This window comes from Notolepis coatsorum, assembly GCF_963971535.1.
Source record: "Notolepis coatsorum genome assembly, chromosome: 15".
Taxonomy (NCBI): domain Eukaryota; kingdom Metazoa; phylum Chordata; class Actinopteri; order Aulopiformes; family Paralepididae; genus Notolepis; species Notolepis coatsorum.
This window is the reverse complement of record NC_140179.1, coordinates 5,912,923-5,937,545: the sequence shown is the minus strand read 5'-3', so window position 1 is coordinate 5,937,545 and position 24,623 is coordinate 5,912,923. Positions and strand designations below refer to the sequence as shown.

Genomic DNA, 24,623 nt, shown 5'->3' with positions numbered 1-24,623 from the left:
AATAAATCTAAATCGTTCAACTTCTGTTTAAACTTAATCATGGAGATCTTTGAAATTACACCATTGTTGAACTAAATCTAAAAAAAAAATTAAGTGTTATTTACATACATTGAAATGTACATGTCAGGGTTTGGGACAGCTACTTCCCAATAGAAAGTATCCTATAAATGATGAGTTTGTATATATTTAGCCCATCACAATATAATTTAATGCCTTGGGTTTAAATAGATCATAATATATTATTAGTAAATATCTATGTCTGAATACTTAATTGTTTTGTTAAATAGTTTTTCTTGTTGTGGGACAGCACTTTGAACTAATTCGGTAGAATGCCCCATATATATACTGTATATACACACACAGTATACAGTATACAGCATTATTGTACATGCTATACTGAGTTGTATGGGTTATATGCAGGTGTATAAGTAGGTGTATATATAAGGATTATATGCAGATAAATTCAGACATATATGCAGTAGATATAGACTATAGTATGAGGTAGGTAGTTGTGATTATTATGACTATATGATTATTTATTATTATGCCCCCAAAACACAGTCAAGCATCAAATGCTGCCGCACGCCGTCTCGGGTTTTGCTCACAGCGTCAGGTGATCCCGGGTGAAAAAAGAGGGAAGAAGACTCGCGATGAAAGGAAACCAGGAAAGAGGGAAATCCTGCACATCTCGCGATGACATGAAACAGGATCCCACTGGATCCTGCAATATTATTATTCTCATCATCACAGCAATGGCCGCTTTCCGCAGAGTGGCAGCAGGACTGGGCAGGAGGCTGAGCCTCTGGCCCGGTTGGAGACACGACCAGGCGGCTACCGGAGGAGGAGGGAGGGCACGGAGACGCCTGGCTGTCGGGACCAGCTGTCTCGTTGCTGCCGGTGGATCCGTGGCGTTTTACTTGTGCAGCAGCAGCAGCAGCAGCGACATGATGGGGAGGCGCAGCATCCATGGTCGGGACTTGCTGCCTTCACTCCCGGCGGTAGAAGCCAAGGACAAGGTAGGTGTTGATGCATTCATCTGCCAGGCTGGTCCGTGGGTACTAGAACAATTTGTTAAAATCAACACGCTGCTCGAATACCTCAAACAATGTTATTATCCTCAAGTCCTTGACACGTAGATACTGTCTATCATGTAGAATAGATCACATCTGTACATACCAACTCTTTATAGTTACGCTGCTGGCCAGTATGATTTATTGCTACCATCGTGTATTTATAGTATTGATTGATTGAACATTGTATTAACAGATTGCAGAATGGCTACAGTACAGTACAGCTCAATACACACAATTGTTAAGAGGATACAGACCATAGAAAGACTTTCGTCTTGTTTACATCAGGGTCCCCCATTTTCAATTCATCATAACATACATGACATACAGATAGACAGTACTGCTACATCTATACATTTATGACATACCAGATTTACAAATACAGTTTGATTGATTGATTGATTGAAAACTTTATTAACAGATTGCAGAATGGGTACAGTACAGTACAGCTGGGGGGGGGGGACACTGTACACTGTACATTGGAATACTGACAAAGCCATAGTTGGTCATTTACTGTACAACTGGGTTAGGACATTTGTAGGGGCCAGTTTCGAATTGCAGTCTCCCGTAGGTGTTCTTTGAGAGTGTTTTTGAAAGTGGGTAGTGATTCACATTCCTTTACAGCTTTGGGTAGGGCGTTCCACATTGTTGTGGCATAATTGCGAAACGTGTTAAATAGTCCCTTGTTTGAGCCGAATCTGGGTTTAACATAATTTGTGGAGCTCCCTCTGGTGTTGTGATCGTGGTATTCACTGACCTTTGGGAAGTATTTTGACATGTACATGGGTACCTTGGTCGTGTAGTGTATCTTGTAGACCAGGCCCATTGCAAGTTGCTGTACTCTGTCGTCTACTCTAAGCCATCCTAGGTTGTCAAAGTGGGCAGGGGTGAGGTGGGTTCTAGGAGTAAGGTCAAGCAGTAGTCTGACTAGTTTGTTTTGAGATGTTTGTAATTTGGTTTTTAGTGCCTTTGAGGTGCTTTGGTACCATGAGTTGCAAGCATAGTCGTAGTACCCTTGAATAAGTGCTCCTGCCAGCGTCTTCAGGGTATTCTTGTTTACCAGTGAGGAGATCCGGTACAAGAATCGAGTTTGTTGGTTGACTTTTTTTATTACATTGGATGCCATTTTGTCACAGGAAAGATTAGCCTCTAGGATGGAACCCAGGTAGGTAATTTCATTTTTCCTTGTGACAATATTGTCACCCACTGTAACTGAGAAGCCGTCGGTCTTGCTGAGTTTGTTATTTGAACCGAAGAGAATGGACTCTGTTTTACCCAGGTGTAATGATAGTTTGTTATCGGCGAGCCATATGCAGATTTTGCCTAGTTCTGAGCTGAGGGGTTTTTCAACCTGCAACTTGTTCTTGTCAGAGACCAGCAGGGCTGAGTCGTCCGCAAACAGGAACAAGTTGCAGTCACAAGCTGACGACATGTCATTTGCATAAATTAGGAACAGTAGCGGCCCTAGTATGCTTCCTTGTGGAACACCACAGCTCACTGTGAGGGGGGGGATAGGGTACCGTTTACCTCCACGTTTACCTCCAGTACTGTTTGTGATACAAGAAGAGTCTAAAAAAGAGAGACTATACCGTATCATATTAATACTATGTATAATTACTCACCCAGTAGTACTTATTTATATATTTTATATCACCTGTACATTGTATAGTCCTAAATGTTGACATAGGAAACTGTCTCGCAGTCACATTGCAGTCAGTGTCAGTCAGTCTCTCTCTCTTTTCTACGTCAAATGTATATACTCTCTTTTTTTTTAGACTATTTTGGTATCACAAAGAAACAGTACTGTATTTGTAAATCTGGTATGTCATAAATGTACTGTATTTGTAAATCTGGTATGTCATAAATGTATAGATGTAGCAGTACTGTCTATCTGTATGTCATGTCATGTATGTCATATAAGTTATGATGAATTGAAAATGGGGGACCCTGATGTAAACAAGAAAGACGAAAGTCTTTCTCTGGTCTGCATCCCCTTAACAATTGTGTGTATTGAGCCGTACTGTACTGTACCCATTCTGCATTCTGTTAAATAAAATGTTCAATCAATCAATCAATCCTAAATGTTGACACGTAGATACTACTATCATGTAGAATAGATCACATCTGTACACCAACTCTTTATAGTTACGCTGCTGGCCAGTATGATTAGCTACCATCGTGTATTTATATACCCGTAGTATCATATTAATACTATGTATAATTACTCACCCAGAGTAGTACTTATTTATATATTTTATATCCCCTGTACATTGTATAGTCCTAAATGTTGACATAGGAAACAACTGTCTCGCAGTCACATTGCAGTCAGTCAGTCTCTCGTCGAGTTGTCAGAGAAGCCAGACGGGAGACAGAGAGCGCGCTTTGTGTGTTTTCTTCCTTGCTGTTCCTCACGTCGCACTTCCTTCCTCTAGTCTAAATGCTGTTGCTGCTTCTGGTTTTCAGGGCCTCCTAGTATTTTGGTCCGAGTGGATAAACGGTGTCATTTTTTCTCGGGTTCGCTTGACGCTGGAAGGAAGAGGAGAGCGCTGTCCGCTCGGGCCGGTGCTGAAATGACGGTATACTAAATTAGATTAGATTCAAATGCATTGTCATCATACAGCACAAGTACAGTACAAGATAAGAAGTTTGGCATCCAACCAGAGTGCAAATGTAACAGTAAAGTGCAATAGTAATATACAATGTACAGGTGCTGGGTATAAAATATATAAATTACAGTACTATTGAGTAATAGTGCTAATCAGATGTATGTACAGAGTTGTAGTATTATTATGTACAGTGATACAGGTATAAAAACACTATGGTAGTAAAAGTCATACTACCATATAATATATATGGTATATATAGTATGTAGTAAGTAGGGGTGTAAAGGTACACGTATCCATACCGAACCGAACCGTTTCAGTGTGTACCGTACCGAACGGCTGTGTAGTGTACCGAACGAATACAACGGTATGTTAACCACTAACGACCAACCGGGGGCTGTTTTTTTCACAATCTAATATAATTATTATTATTATAAAAAAAAAAATTTACAAGTCGATTATTGATTTCAATATAGAATATTCGTTGACAGCCCTACAAGTACAATTAGTAACTGCACACTACATCACCCCTGAGACTGAGTGGGACATGGAAAGCCAAACTTTCCCCCACTGTACCGAAAACCCGTACCGAACCTTGACTTCAAAACCGAGGTACGTACCGTACCTTACACCCCTAGTAGTAAGTCATACTGGCCAGCAGCGTAAGAGTAGGTAAAGGATAAGTAGCAGTGGACCCTGGTGTAAATGTCCTGGAGAGTGGGGAGCCCACATTTGTGCATTCGGCTGATTGAGCCACTCTCTGCAGCCTGCTGCGGTGCTATTCCCAAACCAGGAGGTGATGTTACCAGTCAGGATGCTCTCTACAGGGAGGTGTAGTCTTGACGTCACTTTAGTTTCCCACGCGGTCCACCCGTATAGGGATTTATCATTGGGAAAATGTGTTATCGGCTATTGTAATAATTCTGCCTCATGAACATTGGCAAGCTTTCCATTTTTGCACAAAATGAGTTCCCTTCTATCACTAACATTATTGTTTAAGCATTTTTGGTTGAAATAAAGTTAGTTTAATTTGTCGTTAAAAAAGAACTACACTTTGTCGTTCAGTGCTGTCGCCTAATATACAGTAATGTAGGGCTGAACAATTAATCGATTTTAAATCGAAATCGCGATTTGGAATGATGCAATTTAGGGGTGGACGGTATAAACGGTATACGGTATAAACGGTATGAATTTGCGCTACGGTATGGATTTAGACTATACCTTGTGACCGGTAGAGCAACACAGTGTGGAGGGAGGGGGCTGCCAGGAGCGGAGCCAACGCCAGCCCGCCGAGACAGGGCTCCAGAGTGTGACTATTTCACTCGGATTTCCCCCTAAAAATTGATATGTGCGAACTGGAAAAATTATTTAGGAGCACAGAGGCTTTGCGTAGTGGGCGTGTCAACGCGCAATTGTCATTTCATAATAGACACGGAACAGAGCGGACCTTCAATTCTAGAAGCAAACGAGCTCTTCAGCCCTGCGCTGCACACAGCTGTGTGACAACTTCTCTCGCGAGTCGTGCAGTTTCTATGTGTAATGTAAACTCTGCGACGGATCCAATGGTCTAACATGCTTTGCATCCTCGCCATTCTGGAATGCCCACGTCGCGCTAAAATCTTAAGTAATGTTAAATGTTGATGTAGCCTCAGAAAGCTAACGTTAGCTCTACTCCGACCTAGCAGCCTGTTGATGTAGCCTCAGCATGCAAGCCAACGCCGGCTCCACCCCTAGCAGCCCTCCCCCTCACTCTCTCTCTCTCTCTTGACATAGGAAACAACTGTCTCGCAGTCACATTGCAGTCAGTCAGTCTCTCGTCGAGTTGTCAGAGAAGCCAGACGGGAGACAGAGAGCGCGCTTTGTGTGTTTTCTTCCTTGCTGTTCCTCACGTCGCACTTCCTTCCTCTAGTCTAAATGCTGTTAGGCTGCTTCTGGTTTTCAGGGCCTAGTAATACAGACCCTGATGGAAACAAGACAAACGTCTTTCTCTGGTCTGCATCCCCTTAACAATTGTATGTATTGAGCCGTACTGTATTGTACCCATTCTGCAATCTGTTAAATAAAGTTTTCATTCATTCATTCATTCATTCATGGACATTAGCTATAGTATATAGCTCAGCAGCTGTAACAGAATACTTTTTTTTTTAAATGTATTATTTATGTTTCAACAATGACAAAAAAAGCCAGCGGTGGACCGACATAACTAACGCTGTCAATGTTTACTTGTGTAAGGACATGGTTCCTTTTCAAACTGTCGATCGAAAGGGCTTTAAAGACATGGTCAAAACACGATCCAAGATATGCGTTACCTGCCTGCAAGGTTTTGCATTTTTCTATTGCAGTTTTGCACAATAAATGTTCTTAAAATACCTCTGTACTATGTGGAATATGTCCTAGTAATACAATAGTACAGTAATAGCTACCAGTGTTTTACCCCTTCAGAAGCATGTATATAGACATTTTAAGATAAGTTAATATACCGTGATATATACCGTTACCGTCTACGCTTCAAATTAAACCGTGATATACATTTTAGACCATACCGTCCAGCCCTAATGCAATTAGCAAATCGCATTTTTTTTTATAATTTTTTTTATTTAACCAGGAAGTCCCATTGAGATCGGTTTGGGAGAGGGGGGTAAGGGGTTTTAGATTGTGTGTTGTGAAGTTTAGACTTCAGAGAGGGAGAGTAAAGTACAGAAAAAAAGGTACCGTTGGGTACCGGTATCGATTCCCAGGTAAAAAGAAAAATGTCCAGGCTCGGTGTCCCGAACAGACCCACTGCGTAGGCCAGATGCAAGCCGCATTTTACAATAAACCTCTGTGGGGCTGCTTAAAAATAATAATAATTATAAACACTAATTTAATTGCAATCGCAATATCTGTCAGAAGAATCACAATTAGATTATTTCCCAAAATCGTGCAGCCCTAGCCTAATACAGCCAGGAGTCTATGCTGTGGTGATGTCAGTCAGCAGCGCCAAAGTGAAGTGTAGTTCCTCAGTGAACGAAAACGTAAACATTTTCATAGGCACAGGGGGCAGCATTAAAAAAAATAAAAAAATAATAATTTTTTATTTTATTTATTTTTTTGCTTTGACATATTATAGTGAAATATTTTGCACTGTTGTCGCATTTATCTTGTTGAAATCCTCCCACAGGTTCTTTTTACTACCACATATTTAATTGAGACCCTTTATTTGTTTATTATTTCAATTTAGCTGGAAATCATTCATCATTCAGTAACATTTGCAGAGCCTTATAACAAAAACATTATTACGGTCACCGGGGGGGGGGGGGGGGGGGGGGGGGGGGGGGTTTGGTCGCCAGTTGATTTGAAAAAAAAAATCCCAAAAAATTATTTTTTATTTTTTGTATGCAGTCAGGCCACTGAACTTAGAAGCAGGCCAGTGTTTCTAGTTGCACCAGCGCAATAGTTAGATAACCTAGGTGGGGAACAACCAGGAGATCACTGCAACTCACACAAGTTGGAGAACTATCTGTTATGGTTTGTAACCGACCCCAATCGCACAACACAAGACAGGTATGAGAGTAAGCCAAAACAGGGCATTTATTCAATACAAACAAAAAGCGGCACTGTCCCTTTAAGGGAGAACACAAAAATACTGGAAACAAAGAAATAGGGAAAAATGTGGCACTGTGCCTTTAAGAGGCGAGCAGGCTAAGGGGCTAAGGCTAAAGGACAGGGCCAGGGCAAAAAGGTCAGGGCAGGAACAGGGGCACTGGAGAGGGGGAAACAGGGACAGAGGCCCGGGGAGGCGGGCTGGATGGAGACAGGGACAGAGAAACAGGGTTAAGGCCTTGGACAGGGCGAGGGCCAGAGCTGCTTACAGGGATGGCAGGGTTCAGACGGCGGAGGCCTGGCAAGGAGATCCTCCTCGGAAGTGAAGAGACGCATCCTCCCGTGGGATAGGAAGCGATGCGCGCCGGCTTGAGCGTCTGGAGTAGGAGCGCGCCGGCTTGAAGAGACGCATCCTCCCGTGGGATAGGAAGCGATGCGCGCCGGCTTGAGCGTCTGGAGTAGGAGCGCGCCGGCTTGAAGAGACGCATCCTCCCGTGGGATAGGAAGCGATGCGCGCCAGCTTGAGCGTCTGGAGTTGGAGCGCGCCGGCTTGACGTCTGGAGTGGGACACTGGAAAACCTCCCGTAGAGGATTAGAGAGCGTAGACGGTGTCCCACTCCAGGCAAACGGCGACAGGTGGTGATGGCTGGCACCTCGTCTCACGCCGGAGACGCGGCAGGTGATGGTAACGTCCAGGACTCCATGAACACTGAACACAGAAAAGGATAAAGAGTCCAGAACAAAGAACCAGCATACAGAACGACCCGACCAGGACTGGAGGGGAAGTCCAGGTATTTAAAGCCCTCTGGGGCGCTAATCATAACTTATCACAGCTGTGAAAGGTAGTCCAAGGGTGGGGGCTGTTGAAGAGCAGAGGAGAGTAAAACATCGCGAGGGTGGGGGCTGGTGAGGTGAGGAGACAGGGAATTAAAGGTCCAGGGAAAGGCGAAACCTCACAGTACCCCCCCCTCCACGGGAGCCACCGGGCGACCCAAAAAACCAGACAGTGGGGCAGGGGACACGACAAAGCAACAAACAAAAAAAATTGGGCCATGCTAGCAGGGGAAGCTACACCAAAAGGGGGCTAGCAGAGGGACAGGGAAGCTGCCAGGGCACTGCTAGCTACAGGGCCTATGCTAGCTGTACTGCTACATTAACATAGAGGCTGCGCTAGCTGCCGGAGCTAGGCTAGCAGACAGGGCTGGACCAGCATGAGAGAACAAGCTAGCTGGAAGGACAGTCCTAGCTGTGGGGAAACTGACCTTGCTAGCTGAAGGGGCAGTCCTAGCAGTGGGGAAACTGACCTTGCTAGCTGAAGGGGCAGTCCTAGCAGTGGGGAAACTGACCTTGCTAGCTGAAGGGGCAGTCCTAGCAGTGGGGAAACTGACCTTGCTAGCTGAAGGGGCAGTCCTAGCAGTGGGGAAACTGACCTTGCTAGCTGAAGGGGCAGTCCTAGCAGTGGGGAAACTGACCTTGCTAGCTGAAGGGGCAGTCCTAGCAGTGGGGAAACTGACCTTGCTAGCTGAAGGGGCAGTCCTAGCAGTGGGGAAACTGACCTTGCTAGCTGAAGGGGCAGTCCTAGCAGTGGGGAAACTGACCTTGCTAGCTGAAGGGGCAGTCCTAGCAGTGGGGAAACTGACCTTGCTAGCTGAAGGGGCAGTCCTAGCAGTGGGGAAACTGACCTTGCTAGCTGAAGGGGCAGTCCTAGCAGTGGGGAAACAGGGTAGCTAACCGGGGAGCTAACGAGGCTAACAGGGAAGCTAACAAGGCTAACAGGGAAGCTAACAAGGCTAACAGGGAAGCTAACAGGGAAGCTAACAGGGGAGCTAACAAGAGAACTAACAGGGGAAACTAAAGGGAGCTAGAGGGAGCTAGAGTGGGTAGAGGGAACTAAAAAGGGCAAACTCACATACACTGTCTGTGCTGGCTGGGGTCGTCGACGGGTCGCGTCGTACTGTTATGGTTTGTAACCGACCCCAATCGCACAACACAAGACAGGTATGAGAGTAAGCCAAAACAGGGCATTTATTCAATACAAACAAAAAGCGGCACTGTCCCTTTAAGGGAGAACACAAAAATACTGGAAACAAAGAAATAGGGAAAAATGTGGCACTGTGCCTTTAAGAGGCGAGCAGGCTAAGGGGCTAAGGCTAAATGACAGGGCCAGGGCAAAAAGGTCAGGGCAGGAACAGGGGCACTGGAGAGGGGGAAACAGGGACAGAGGCCCGGGGAGGCGGGCTGGAGACAGGGACAGAGAAACAGGGTTAAGGCCTTGGACAGGGCGAGGGCCAGAGCTGCTTACAGGGATGGCAGGGTTCAGACGGCGGAGGCCTGGCAAGGAGATCCTCCTCGGAAGTGAAGAGACGCATCCTCCCGTGGGATAGGAAGCGATGCGCGCCGGCTTGAGCGTCTGGAGTAGGAGCGCGCCGGCTTGAAGAGACGCATCCTCCCGTGGGATAGGAAGCGATGCGCGCCGGCTTGAGCGTCTGGAGTAGGAGCGCGCCGGCTTGAAGAGACGCATCCTCCCGTGGGATAGGAAGCGATGCGCGCCGGCTTGAGCGTCTGGAGTTGGAGCGCGCCGGCTTGACGTCTGGAGTGGGACACTGGAAAACCTCCCGTAGAGGATTAGAGAGCGTAGACGGTGTCCCACTCCAGGCAAACGGCGACAGGTGGTGATGGCTGGCACCTCGTCTCCCACCGGAGACGCGGCAGGTGATGGTAACGTCCAGGACTCCATGAACACTGAATACAGAAAAGGATAAAGAGTCCAGAACAAAGAACCAGCATACAGAACGACCCGACCAGGACTGGAGGGGAAGTCCAGGTATTTAAAGCCCTCTGGGGCGCTAATCATAACTTATCACAGCTGTGAAAGGTAGTCCAAGGGTGGGGGCTGTTGAAGAGCAGAGGAGAGTAAAACATCGCGAGGGTGGGGGCTGGTGAGGTGAGGAGACAGGGAATTAAAGGTCCAGGGAAAGGCGAAACCTCACACTATCTCTCTCTCTCTCTTGCTCTCACACACACACAAAGGGAGCTGCATGTGATTGGTCGAGGCGGGACCCTTACAAAAAACTGCTAATCATTGACACATGCTAGCCTGTAATAACCCCCCCCCCCAGAAAAATCTACTTTGCATTTGATATATTGCAAATATATGCCATCACACACACTGGCATTTAAAGGGTTAGAATTATAAAATGAATATGTGGTGTTATGATCAGGGCTGAAGTTGAATAAGATTGTATTTTTTTATCAATTACAAAAAAAAAGAAAATCCATAAAAATCTGTGTTGTTTCTAATCATACATTTGCTAGCCTGTTTTTTAACAATAATTTGTGATGCCATCACAAAAACTGGCATTTAAAGGGTACAAATAAAAGAATTCCTGCACCAGAATGCAGGAAATGAAGTCTTTGTAACAAACATTTTCCTGGTGGGGTGGGGGACCCCCAAGACCCCCTGCTTAAAAAGTGGCCTGACTGGGGCTATATTTTGCACTGATATTTCCTGGCCTGAATGATTTCCCCTGTCCGGCCCTGGTTAAAAGCCTCCAATGCTTATTAGTGTGTGTGCGTTTGAACGTTTGCATGTTTCTTTCAACCATACATTTCCATTTATATAAAACAAAATATATATATTATTATTATTATTATTATTTATTTTTTACCTCCTATAATAGTGTGGGTCGCGGCTCTCTGACACCGTTATTTGGGGGTCGCGGTTGGGAACCCCTGGACTAGAGCACCTAGTCACAGCAGTAGCAATGACGTTAACGTTACTTGAGAGGAGACTTGCTTTAGCGCAGCAACGGGCTAACGTTAGCCGCTAAGCTAACGTTCTAACGTGACTCAGCGGCACCAGTTTCATTAGTGAGGAAAGGGGGGGGGGGGGGGGGGGGTATATTGACGAGGCTTGACAACAGAGGTTCAAAGATAACTTCACATTTATTCGCTATTCGTTTCTTTATATCGCTTTATCCATCAGGCTGCTCTCTCTCTGTGTTGACAATGACATCCTGGTGTGACATCATCAACTACGGCAACTTAGTTAAATGTAAAACAATAAATGTTCTTTAAATACCTCTGTACTATGTGAAATATGTCGTAGTAATACAAGAGTACAGTAATAGAAGCATTTATATAGACATTAATATACCGTGATATATACCGTTACCGTCTATGCTTCAAATTATACCGTGATATACATTCTTTTTTTTTATCCACTTTTTCTCCCATTTTCTATATTTTCTCCCATCCCAATTTCGTATCATCCAATTCAACCCTCCCCTGTCACGAACGCTGTTTCTTGCCTCCCACAAGCCGGCTGCAATGTGGACTAAGTCATACATAGCACAAGTCCCCTCCGGTACTTGAGGTAACAGCAGTCGCATCTTTTCACCTGCGCAGCTCGATCTCTCAGTGGCGAGGAGTAACGCGTGGGAGGCTCACGCTGCCCCCGACACTTCCTGATTCTACTGCGCAGGCGCACCAACCGACCTGTAGGAGTCGCTGTCCACAACGCCCGATCCCCACCCATCAGTTTCCCACCCCCTAATACGGCCAATGTGTATTAGTATGAACGACCAGCTAAACTGAAAGCAATGTGGAGCGCTGGGCTCGAACAGGCAAGCCCAGCGTCTCTGCATTCGTGGCGAGCGCCTTGCCCACTACGCCACGTAGCCGCCCCACCGTGATATACATTTTAGACCATACCGTCCATCCTTTTCCTCTTTTCTTTCCACATTTCTTTTAACAGTCACTTTCCTCTCAACAGTCACACTCCAACACATTCCTACGCAGAACCTCATCTCCTCTTCACGCCTTCAAAGGACCTCGGTGAAGAAGAGAGCATCAAAGCTTTATGAATGGCCCTGTATGCTAATGAGCACATTAGCTGAGCAGAGCGGGATCCAGTTTAAATTTAGACTCTTATTATAATTATACAGCTGCATGCAGCACAGTCTGTTGACGCAGCGCTGGCACTGAGAGAGAGGGGGGGGGAGAGAGAGGGAGAGGGAGGGAGGGAGAGGGAGAGAGAGGGGGGAGAGAGAGAGGGAGGGGGAGAGAGGGAGAGGGAGGGAGAGAGAGAGAGATAATCGAGTTGAAAAGTAGTATGTGTATATGAGAAAGAAGTGGGAGAAACAGAGTAGAGACGGGATGAGAGTGGCGCTAATCAAGTTGAGGGTTGGGGTTCTATGACTGCCTGAGTGAAAGAGAGATGACCCAGGTGAGAGAGAGATAGAGCGAGAGAGAGAGAGAGGGAGAGAGATAAAGAGAGGGGGAGAGAGAGAGACAGGGAGGGAGAGAGTGAGAGAGAGAATTGGTGCCAATAATAGATTAATCTCCTCGTGATGGAGGTTGAAAGGCAGCAAGAGGTTCATCCAGTTTAAACACAGTTATCCTCTCTCATCTCTCTGTCTTTGTTGGGTATAGGTTACTTTCAAATGCATTGAATCACAGATTACCTGGTGAAGTCAGTAACACTATATGCTGAATTATACTTACATTTTAGTTCATATACCCCAGTAGGCCTGTCCCCGACTAAGGATTTGTATAGCCGACTTTGATTGGCCGAAATTTGCAGATAGTCGACTGGTAGTTTACATTTTTTTTTAAATATTTGGGGGGATCATTCCGTTTGGGCTGTGGGGGGTGCTTAATGTCTGAAGAAGTCGACTGAAGGCTTCTTGTCCTCTGCAAAAGCATGCAATTGGTCCACTGATGGATACATCTTGATATGTCTAGTGTGTGAAATCCTCTTTCAGTGCCTCTGTGCCCGTTTTCTTAGGCAGTTAGCCTCGCTGGTATGTGCACCATTAGCGTTAGCCATGCTTCTAGGCATCTTTGCTTTTGGAAAGAATGATTTTTCATTTTTATTGAATTTCTTTGCATTAGACTAAGGTTGGCAGTCGACTACGGCTCCTTTCGATTGATTAGTCGACTATTGGACTAGTCGAGGTCAGCCCTATACCCCAGGGAAGATTTGGTATAAATACTATATATACTAGGTCTTGTGGCATGTTTTAGTAAACATCCCCATTTCATGTAAATTCAGTTGAATTGCACTCCTCCATCACATCCAGAGACCACGACTATAAAATGAGAAGGATCACTGTGGTAGTTTTGAATGGGGAAATCTGTAACACTAAAGATGGCGGCAACGACAAAGAATTGCTGCAAAATAAACATAAATTTGCTGTTTAAATAATAATAATACAAAAATATATATATATTATATATATATTTAAATAATAATAATTAAAAAAAATATATTTATCGATAATTTTGTCCCGATTTATCGATTCTTCCAAATGGCATATCGTCTCAGCCTTACTAGGAACCCTTCACTCACAAGGCCGCATCTTAGGCTGTCACTGCCCCCATCTGATAGCAGTTCTAGAAGAAAGAGCCAGATATATTTAAAGGTATCCAATGCAGTTTTCGTCCACTAGTTGATGAAATTGGCGCTACAGCACACAGTTGGAAACGGGGTTGCACGAGGATGCACGCCACGAGCACAGCGGTGATGTAGAACACAAAAACAGTGCACTGGAGGTGTGTAAACACGCTCTTGTGCTTGATATTGATTGGTCTATATTATTCAAATCTAACTGACTGTCAATCAAAGGAGGTCGGACATTTTACAACTTTGCCAAACTGAAAGTGAAACTTAACATGGATGGAATGTAAACATTGTGAGAGCAAAGACAATGGACTTTAGAAAAGGCTAGGAGTCTATGTGGACTTTACAAAAGGTTAGGGGCGTATATGGACTTTACAAAAGGTTAGGGGTCTACATGGACTTTACAAAAGGTTAGGGGCCTATATTGACTTTACAAAAGGTTAGGGGCGTATATGGACTTTACAAAAGGTTAGGGGTCTACATGGACTTTACAAAAGGTTAGGGGCCTATATTGACTTTACAAAAGGTTAGGGGTCTATATGAGGTTGGGAATATATTCAATTTAGAATAGATTATATAACAACAATAGATAACTTTCTATTTGGGTGGAAATGTGAATATAAATATAAAATAATAGCGAGTTGTTTACAAGAAAAACTCCCCGATTTCCAAATATGTCCTGTGTCTGTGTTCTGTGTGCCTGGCATTCATTCAGACGAGTACTCCTGATTTATCTGAAGGCTATTGTTTCTATCAGAGTTTAACCAACATCTTTTGTTATTATGTAATACATGCACTGACACCAAACCCTGTGGTGTGTTGTCTCTTCACAGGCCCATCCGTATGACTTTGACGACGGAGATGTGTACATGTCGTCTCACGAGCATCGCTTCCGGATGTTCAGCTCCGTGGAGTACGACGGCCAGCATTATATGACCCCGCAGAACTTCATAGAGTCCGTTACCATGAGCGAACCAAGGAGTACGTACATGAGCTTAGTTGACATTTAGCTACCTTTCCCAGCCGATTCCAGCTTCCTCCAAGCAAATTACTTCTGTATGAATTTTTTTTATTTCTCTTATTTCTCGGGATTCCCTATCACAAAACTGAACGTTATTGGCATAGATTGGAGCGCAGTTAGTGTGTCTACCTTCTGTGAACATTTAGCAACAATCCCGTTGCAATCCGATCCAAAATGGCGGAGCCATATCCATTATAAGAATGGAACTGTACATACAGTAGATTTCATTCACGGTTCTTCCTGCACGCCTGGAGATACTAAATCCAAATTGCCATTTGAAAGAGGAGATTTGGCCCGATCCATAGATGTGCAAGTTGGCTATAATAAGGTCATATAGGCCTGGTATTCTATATTCTATAATAATATTTCAAATAGCATGTGTCCGGATGGCAGAATTCAGTACTGTATCTACAAAACATCTTCCCTTTATTCATTTGTTTCGATTTTTTGTACACATGATCTCAAGAAGGTGCTGAACGAGCTCAGTGGCAGTTTCTCATGTCTCCTAATGTTTTTGCATGGTGTTATTAACTGTCAAAGATGCAAAGAAAAATCATAATTTATATTCTCCTTTGTTTCATCACAATTTACTCAAGCCTAGTAACAGACACAATATTTCTGACACTGGGAATACATTCCATGAGATCCATAGATGTCCCTAGATACCAAGAACATGCAAATAGTCCTTGTAGAAGTTCATCTTAATATTGATGTAGCATTTTATAAAAGAAAACCTTTAAACCTTCTTCATCTTAATATTGATGTAGCATTTTGTAACAGAAAACCTTCTTCATCTTAATATTGATGTAGCATTTTGTAACAGAAAACCTTCTTCATCTTAATATTGATGTAGCATTTTATTAACACTAGACACAATTCTCTATATCTTGCACACTCTTCTTGAATTCCTTCTCTTGGTGTTCACACAGAACACACTGCCAATCACATTTCTAAACTCCAAAGGCTGTTGTGCAATTTGCAATCAGACATATCCTATAGAAGGGTCACAGTTTGTTTGGGGAAAAAATGAATGGTGGCAACATTGAAGACAGAGATGAGCAGCAAGGCAGATGAGTGAGAGTAAGGACATGTCCACACGAATCTGTATATTTAGCAAAACGCATGTTTTCTTCCACGTTTGGGCCTTTGATCCACACGTAAGCGGCATTTTCGGAAACGTACTGTAAATGGAGATTTTCGAAAATGCATTTTAAAGTGGAGATTTTTTAAAATATTTAAATATCCGTTTCAGTGGATCCATGTAGCCACGTTAAACGCATAGTCTAGATAAGCGATGACGTCACAGCTCACTACGCATGCTCAGACTGTTGTTCTATGGCAATAGGCGGCTGTAGTGCTTGCTTAACATGAAGGTAATAACGTCGGTGGACAGCGCCTGGTGCTGAATTGGCAGAAGAGCAGTGAGTCCTCTTCAGACACTATGCTGTGGCTTACTGTATGTTTGAAAAATAATAATAATATGGAAATAAATAATGGCTATTTTTAATTAAATTTAGTAGAGGAGGAAGAGGACAGGGAGCGCAGGCAGGATGCAGACTAGTTGTTTTGTTTTGTTTATTGCCTATTTTCTGTTATCACTTTCATTTCATCCCATTTTGGGTAAATAAATACACTGTTATTATACAGTAAAACATTGTGTGTTGTTTTCTATTTGAGTATACGTAAAAACATTATATGGTAATATTTTACAGAACCAAGCATTTCACTGTAAAATGTAATGTACTTTATACGTGACGAATACAGTAAAACAACTTGAAACTTGAAACATCCAACAGGTGAAAGTGTAACACTGAACATGCAAAGGCATAATTCTACTGATAAAGCATTCATATAGTGTTTTCCATTCATACTATAGTGTTTTCCATTTTGCACACCAGTGTTCAATGAGTGCTTAGAATGTCTACTCATATGATGTACGACGTTTGTCATTTGAAAAGAAAATACCATTTAGTGAAGAGTTAACACTGTTTTGAGGGCAAAGTGTGCTTTTGCAAGAGAAGCATTTAGCATTTTGTGTGTGCGTTTTGAGATTTGTGTTTAGGGTTTTGAGGAAGTCAGGTAAATGTGTTTAAGCAATTGAGAAAAACTGTAATACGGACTGCATTGATCTATTTGTGACGTGAAATAAGTACCGGGCCGATCGGACTTAAGAGGTTAAAAAAGGTTTTATTTTATAAAATTCTATATCAATATTTAGATGAAGAAGGTTTAAAAAGGTTTTATTTAGCTTTTTGAAATAACATTTGTTTGGTACTTTTATCCATGACGGCATACATTTTCTAGGTGTCAATCAAACCTCTAACCCTGACAGTGTTACTACTAGGTGTCAATCAAACCTCTAACCCTGACAGTGTTACTACTAGGTGTCAATCAAACCTCTAACCCCGACAGTGTTACTAGCATAGGTGTCAATCAAACCTCTAACCCTGACAGTGTTACTAGCATAGGTGTCAATCAAACCTCTAACCCTGACAGTGTCCTCATCCATCACCCTCAACATAGGGGCCCCCCAGGGCTGTGTTCTGAGTCCCCTCCTCTACTCCCTGTACACACACGACTGTGTGGCTCAGCGGAGTAGCAATACAATCATCAAATTTGCTGACGACACAGTGGTGGTGGGCCTGATCTCTGCCAACGACGAGAGGGCCTACCTGGAAGAGGTCAAGGTCCTGACGGGATGGTGTCAGGAAAACAGCCTCTCCCTGAACGTCAGCAAAACAAAGGAGATGATTGTGGACTTCAGGAGGTCGGGGGTCAAGGACTACAGCCCCCTCAGCATCGACGGGGCACCGGTTGAGAGAGTCAACAGCTTTAAGTACCTCGGAGCCTACATATCCGAGGACTTGACATGGACCACACACATTGACAGTGTTGTGAAGAAGGCACGACAACGCCTCTACTTCCTCAGGCGCCTAAGGAAGTTCCAACTCAGTCAGAAGATCCTTAAGAACTTCTACTCATGTACAATAGAGAGCATCTTGACCGGCAACATCACCTCCTGGTTTGGGAATAGCACTGCACAAGACCGAAGCAGACTACAAAGAGTGACACGTTCAGCCGAACGCACAATTGGAGGGGGGCTCCCCACCCTCCAGAACATTTACAACAAGCGTTGCAAGGGCAAGGCTAAGAGAATCATTAAAGACTCCAGTCACCCGAACAACTGCCTCTTTGAACTGCTGCGGTCAGGCAAGCGATACCGGAGTCTCAAGGCGAGCACAGAAAGACTCAGAAGAAGCTTCTATCCCCAGGCCATCAGGCTGCTAAACGAACAATGAATGAACACTACACAACAACAACCACCAAACGCACATAGCACACACATCCACACGCACACACTCACTTTAAACAAACACACTGTAGCACCCACTCCACACACTTTATAGCACACACCCACTTTAAACAAACACACTGTAGCACCCACTCCCCACACTTTATATTTATTGATGAAGGATTGCACTACAACTCGTACACCTTACTGTAAATTGTACCTAAAATTGTACCTCATCCCATTTCTGCTTTGCACTAGATAGTACTGTACATTAGTACACTGCATAGTATTGTATATTATATGGTAACTCAGAACATTGTACATGTGTCTATACCGAACACTGTGACCATTTTTCTTCTTCTAAATTACATGCTATATTATGTTATTTGATACTATCTTGTCTAGCACAGTCTCTGGAGCGTAACAGTAAGAAGCATTTTGTATGAAAGTATTCTGTACTTCTGTATGACAACTATTAAAGAACTTGAGAACTTGAACTTGAGAACTACTTGAGTTACTAGCATAGGTGTCAATCAAACCTCTAACCCTGACAGTGTTACTAGGGCCTAAAAAAAATAATGGTTTGGTTCCGGTTGCCGACCGACCCTGCCGATTTAGGTGCGACCCAATTTCTTTATGAGTTTAAAAATAAAAATAAAAGATACAATTTTTTTTTTTTTTTTTTTTTTTTACAATAAAGTTTCATAGAAATCTTAGTCAAACCTTTAGTATTATGGATATTAAACATGCTGGCAGAGTACATGCATCCATGTTGTTGTAAACATTTTAATTAAAGAACGAAATTCCCTATCCATAGTCGCCGTGGGAAAGAATAAAATTAAAATAAAATAAATTCCCTGCCTACCCATGGCCTTAACTGACAACCAACAGGAAACAAAAATATTTTTTGTTATGCCTAGCACCTCTAACCCTGACAGTGTTACTCCTCTTACCTGCATAGAACTATCTATACCTGTACATATCCCTTACCTACTCTTACTAGTTACACTGCTGGCCAGTATGACTTACTACCATATTAATACTACAACTCTGTACATACATCTGATTAGCACTATTACTTAGTAGTACTAATTTACTATTGCACTTTACTGTTGTACTGTACTTTATTTCCGTTGTACTGTACTTGTACATTACTTTAATCTAAATCTACTGTCATTTTAAACAAGAGAGATGGTCAAAAGTATCCGGCTTACTTTCCAAATGTCTTCTCCTCTGTAAATGTTTTTTTTTTTTTTTTTGTGGACAGACGTTTGGGTCCCTATAGTCTGTCTCTCTCAGTGAGCTAGCTGCCTGTCGTGTCTTAACCAGTCAGTCTCAAAGCAAATGGCTTTAACAGCCATTGTTTAGTCTGAGGGTAATGTTAGTCAGACACACAGACACACACACATGCATGGGTTGGTGTGTGTCTATGTGTGTCTGTGCATGGGTCGTGTGCAAATTGCACACCTGCACTGTATGCCTGCGTGCTATTGTGTGTGTGTTTGTGCGTCTCCATCTACACTGACTCACTGACATACGATACACCCCCCCCCCCCCCCCCACACACCCTCTCTGCACCCCCACACACCCTCTCTGCACCCAGCGTCCTCTAAAGCCTCCTTTGAAGTTGAATTAGATGAGCTCTTGTTGTATAAAACAGAACAAAAGTAATACACGCTTTTACCAGGACATTCCACATACTACAAAGGCAAGGAGGGGCACTTTAGACAGTACAAATGGCCCTGTGATGATGAGAGTGTATATACAGCACTTTGCCCTGTGTGTGTGTGTGTGTGTGTGTCACACTGTGTGTGCTCTCTGAAGACTAAACACCCTCACAAGGATAGAAAGTTGAGGAAAATTGTCAGAAGTGAGGACGTCTTGTTGGACTGTAGGCTAAAGTTTGGGTACAAATTAATGGGTGAGAGAATGAATGTAACAATGGAATGTCCTCACAAGTGAGGTAATACAGGTACTGTGTGTGTTATGACATACAGATGCTATCTAACCAAGCCCACCCAAACTCTCTCCTCTCCTTCCCTCCTCCCCACCCTTTCCTCTCCTCTCCTCTCATCTCCGTTCCTCCCCTCTCTTCTCCTCTCTCCTCCTCCCTTATCCTCCCCTCTCTTCTCTTTTCCTCCTCTCTTCTCTTCTCCTCCCTTCTCCTCTCCTTCCCTCTCACCTCTTCTCTCCTCCCTTCTCTTGTCATTTCTTCTCCTCTCTTCTCCTCTCCTCCCCTCTCCCTTCTTATCCTCCCCACCCTTCTCTCCTCCCCTCTCCTTCCATCCCCTCTCTTCTCCTCCCCTCTCTTCTTCTCTCTCCTCTCTTCTCTTATCCTCCTTCCATCTCTTCTCCTCCCCTCCCCTCTCCTCCTCTCTCCTTCCATCCCTTCACCTCCCCTCTCCTCCTCTCACCTCTCCTCTCCCCTCTCTTCTCCTCCTCTCTCCTCTCCTATCTTCTCCTCCCCTCCCCTCCCCCTCTTTTCCTCTCCTCTACTTCACTCTCCTCTCCTCTCCTCACCTCTCCTCCCATCCCCTCTCCCCTCCCTTCTCCTCCCCTCCCTTCTCCTCTCCTCCCTTCTCTTGTCCTTTCTTCTCCTCTCGCTTGTCCTTTCTTCTCCTCTCCTTCACTCTTCTCCTCCCCTCCCTTCTCATCTCCTCCATTCTCTTGTCTTTTCTTCTCCTCTTCTCTCTCTTGTCCTTTCTTCTCCTCTCTTCTCCTCCCATCTCTCCTATCCTCTCCTCTCTCTCTTTTGTCTTGTTCTGTCGCTCACAGACAAGAGGCCGTGGAAGTCCCTGACTAAACAGGTGAGAAACAGCAGCCTGTCTTTACATGTTTACATTCATACTCCTGTCTGTCTCTCTAGCAGTTAAGTTCAATTTAAAGTAGCTTCATTGGCATGAATCAGGGTTCGCACAAGGTCATTGAAGTGCTTAAAGTGCTTGATTTTTGTCAAAAGAAAGTCAAGGCCTGGAATTCCTAGACAGGCGCTTAAGGGACTTACTGTAAGAACAGTATCCCGGCGGAAAGGGTGTTTCGGTATGCTGTGCACCATGTCACAATCTCCACGAACCCCAACCCGCCAATTTAATAATCTCGCGGGGTCGAGGTTCAGAGAAAGAGTTTGACACAATTGGCAGACGCCATGAAAGATGCGGGGGCATACTCTCGGGCAGCCGGGGTCTTAACCGGGCTCAAACTGAGAGTCGACTCTGCTACCAACACACCGGAGAGACAACCACCCCCCTATGTTTACTAACAGAGAATGGTTGCTCCCTTAACCCACAAAAAAAAACTGAAACATAACTGCGCGTATACACAGGCTATACAATGCAGTTCAAGCGTTTCAGGTTTAAAGAGGATTAACCCAGGCCAACAGGTCAACGAGGGCAAGGCCCGACCTGGGCCTGGAGGACTGGAACTTACACAGGGATGCATAGAGGAGTTGACAGAAACAGCCTCCCCGACAGGCCCCTCCCATCCCCGGCTCAGCAGGGATGGAGGGGTGAAATGAATGGAGAAGGATAGGGCTGTCTTAAATACTTCGAAGCTTCGTTCGATGGGCATGGGATTCGAATATGAAAAGAAAATTCGACAAAAAAAAAAAAAAATTAAGCATAAATATGATTTTTTTTCTTTTTTTTTGCAAAATCAACTCTGCCTCTCTTTGTTAACTACAACAAGCAATGCTGTTTGTTATTTAAGATGAGGTCGGACTCTGCACTGACAGATTTGTGTTCATTGTGCTGCTTTTATAAAGCCTCAAATGACGGCTTACAATATTTCATGAAATCAAAGTGTTTCGTTTGTCTAAGATTTAAAAAGGTTTAAACTTTACAGCACTGACAAAGTAAAAGTCCCACAACATAAAAAAATATATAATTTTTTATTTTTATTTTATTTTTTTATTTCGAAGCTTCGAATTAAAATCGAATCTCGGCCCTGAAGCTTCGAATTCCAAAAAAATAAATCGAAGGTTAGCCCTAGAGAAGGACCACCCACCTAACATTGTGCAAAAAGGTACAGTATGGACCAATGCACACCACTGTTAACACATCTGGCGCCAATAACGTCGTACAACGTGTTTCAAGGTCATGCTAATTCTGCCAAACCACGGCGTACGACGTTATTGATATCATATTTAATTTTTTCGCCATGGTATTCATAATTCCCTCACCCAGCCTCGGCTGATACAGTGGGAGCCTGCACAACTCTGCAACGCTTCAATACTGCCGCCTGGTGGATGATCGGCGAGTTACAACCGGAAATGGATCTCTGGTGATCTCCGTGCATCTGGAAAATGCGTCCGGCACTCACATATTGTTGCGGGACTCTAGACACACATCCGTGTATATGGATCGCTGCCATAACTCAATAATCGATATGATTTGGGCGTTTATTATTATTATACAATAATAATGTGTGTGTGTGTGTGTGTGTGTGTGTGTGTGTGTGTGTGTGTGTGTGTGTGTGTGTGTGTGTGTGTGTGTGTGTGTGTGTGTGTGTGTGTGTGTGTGTGTGTGTGTGTGTGTGTGTGTGTGTGTGTGTGTGTGTGTGTGTGTGATTTAACACACCAGGAGCTGGAAAAGATTCTATTGGACACTCCTCCAGTGTGGAGAGGAACGTCTACGCTGTTCCGGAACCTGAGAGAACGAGGTAGGAGAGTGCATGTGACCTGAGAGAACGAGGTAGAACGAGGTAGGAGAGTGCATGTGACCTGAGAGAACGAGGTAGAACGAGGTAGGAGAGTGCATGTGACCTGAGAGAACGAGGTAGAACGAGGTAGGAGAGTGCATGTGACCTGAGAGAACGAGGTATAACGAGTTAGGAGAGTGCATGTGACCTGAGAGAACGAGGTAGAACGAGTTAGAACGAGGTAGGAGAGTGCATGTGACCTGAGAGAACGAGGTAGAACGAGGTAGGAGAGTGCATGTGACCTGAGAGAACGAGGTAGGAGAGTGCATGGGACCTGAGAGAACGAGGTAGAACGAGGTAGGAGAGTGCATGTGACCTGAGAGAACGAGGTAGAACGAGGTAGGAGAATGCATGTGACCTGAGAGAACGAGGTAGAACGAGGTAGAACGAGGTAGGGGAGTGAATGTGACCTGAGAGAACGAGGTAGAACGAGATAGGAGAGTGCATGTGACCTGAGATAACGAGGTAGAACGAGGTAGGAGAGTGAATGTGACCTCAAACTACCCAGTTCCATAGCCTGCACTTAGTTTTCTCACATATAGCCTTCGAATAACAAAAAGTATTATCATTGAATTCATTGTCAAAGACTTTTCCCAATATGAATTGACATCATCATGTCCACTCTCTGGACATTTTCTGAATCTAACATTAATTTACAAGCTTTAAACTCCTGACTCCTTACCCTTGAAAATAACACATCACCTTCCTCTTCTGTCCCCTCTTTCCCGCATCGTTGAGAGTAAAGTTATCACACATTAACCTTGATAATGTACATTCTATAGGTGTGGAATGGTTCACAAATGTTTCATATCATGGTTTTGTGAAAATAAATCTATTTCTAATTAGATAAAAAATGCATTAGCTGAAAGCATAAGGAACAAAAACTTGTCTATTATCCATTTATTGGCAACAAGTAGTACTCTACTTTAGATTTTTTTAATAAGATGAGTACACTTGTTTCGAAGCGAGCGAAAGTGCAACCAGTCCTTAGCAGTCTTGGACTTTCTAGCTAAAGACCACTGCTTGTTGCAAGCATGAATGGCGTCTGATAGTTCACTCGAAAACCAAGGATTCAATCCGTCTTTTATCCTGACCTTCCTGAGAGGAGCATGCTTATTTATATAAGCAGGAAACGGGTGCTGGAAAAGAGGGACAGCATCGCTAATGGAAGGAATCAATGCAAAACGAGACCAATAAACCTCAGCCACAAACCACAAATCATGTTAAACCCAGATTCGGCTCAAACAAGGGACTAAACACGTTTCGCAATTATGCCACATCAATGTGGAACGCCCTACCCACAGCTGTAAAGGAATGTGAATCACTACCCCCGTAAATGTCCAAACCCAACCTCCTCCAATGTACAGTTCCCCCCCCCCCCCCCACCCCAACTACCCCCCCCCCCCCCCCACCTCCTCCAATGTACAGTTTCTTCCCCCTCAAATGTATATACTCTCTTTTTAGACTCTTACTCTCTTTAAACAGTACTGTATTTGTAGATCTGGTATGTAATAAATGTCTAGATGTAACAGTACTGTCTATCTGTATGTCATGTGTGTCATATGTCCTGATGAATTGAAAATGGGGGACCCTGATGTAAACAAGACGAAAGTCTTTCTCTGGTCTGCATCCCCTTACAGCCGTACTGTATTGTACCCATTCTGCAATCTGTTAATAACATTTTCAATCAATCAATCAATCAATCAATCAATCAATCAATCAATCAGTCAAAAAGAAACACTAACCTTCGTACTGTCCTATACTACCATGCACTCCTCCTACTATACTAATAGTCTTATGTCTATGCACTCAATACTGCAGTTTCAGCACTGTTCGAACATTGTTACTCAGCTGAAAGAGTTGTACCCTTCCTTCTGACTTGTCGTACAGAACCTGTAAGTCGCTTTGGATAAAAGCGTCAGCTAAATGACTAAATGACTAAATGTAAATGTAGACA

General features: G+C 43.8%; 1 protein-coding gene across 1 annotated transcript in view; it reads left to right on the top strand.

Moving 5' to 3' along the window:
• Nucleotides 1–752: 752 nt before the first annotated feature.
• The window catches only part of LOC311241648 (calcium uptake protein 3, mitochondrial-like), a gene marked incomplete at its 5' end in the record, with an annotated part of 59,332 nt that continues 35,461 nt past the window's right edge, over nt 753–24,623 (top strand). Inside the window, 4 exons of the mRNA XM_084330524.1 lie at nt 753–1,016; nt 14,492–14,639; nt 20,747–20,778; nt 22,549–22,627. Of these exons, the coding sequence (XP_084186650.1) occupies nt 753–1,016; nt 14,492–14,639; nt 20,747–20,778; nt 22,549–22,627 (523 nt within the window). The remainder of the gene's footprint in view (nt 1,017–14,491; nt 14,640–20,746; nt 20,779–22,548; nt 22,628–24,623) is intronic.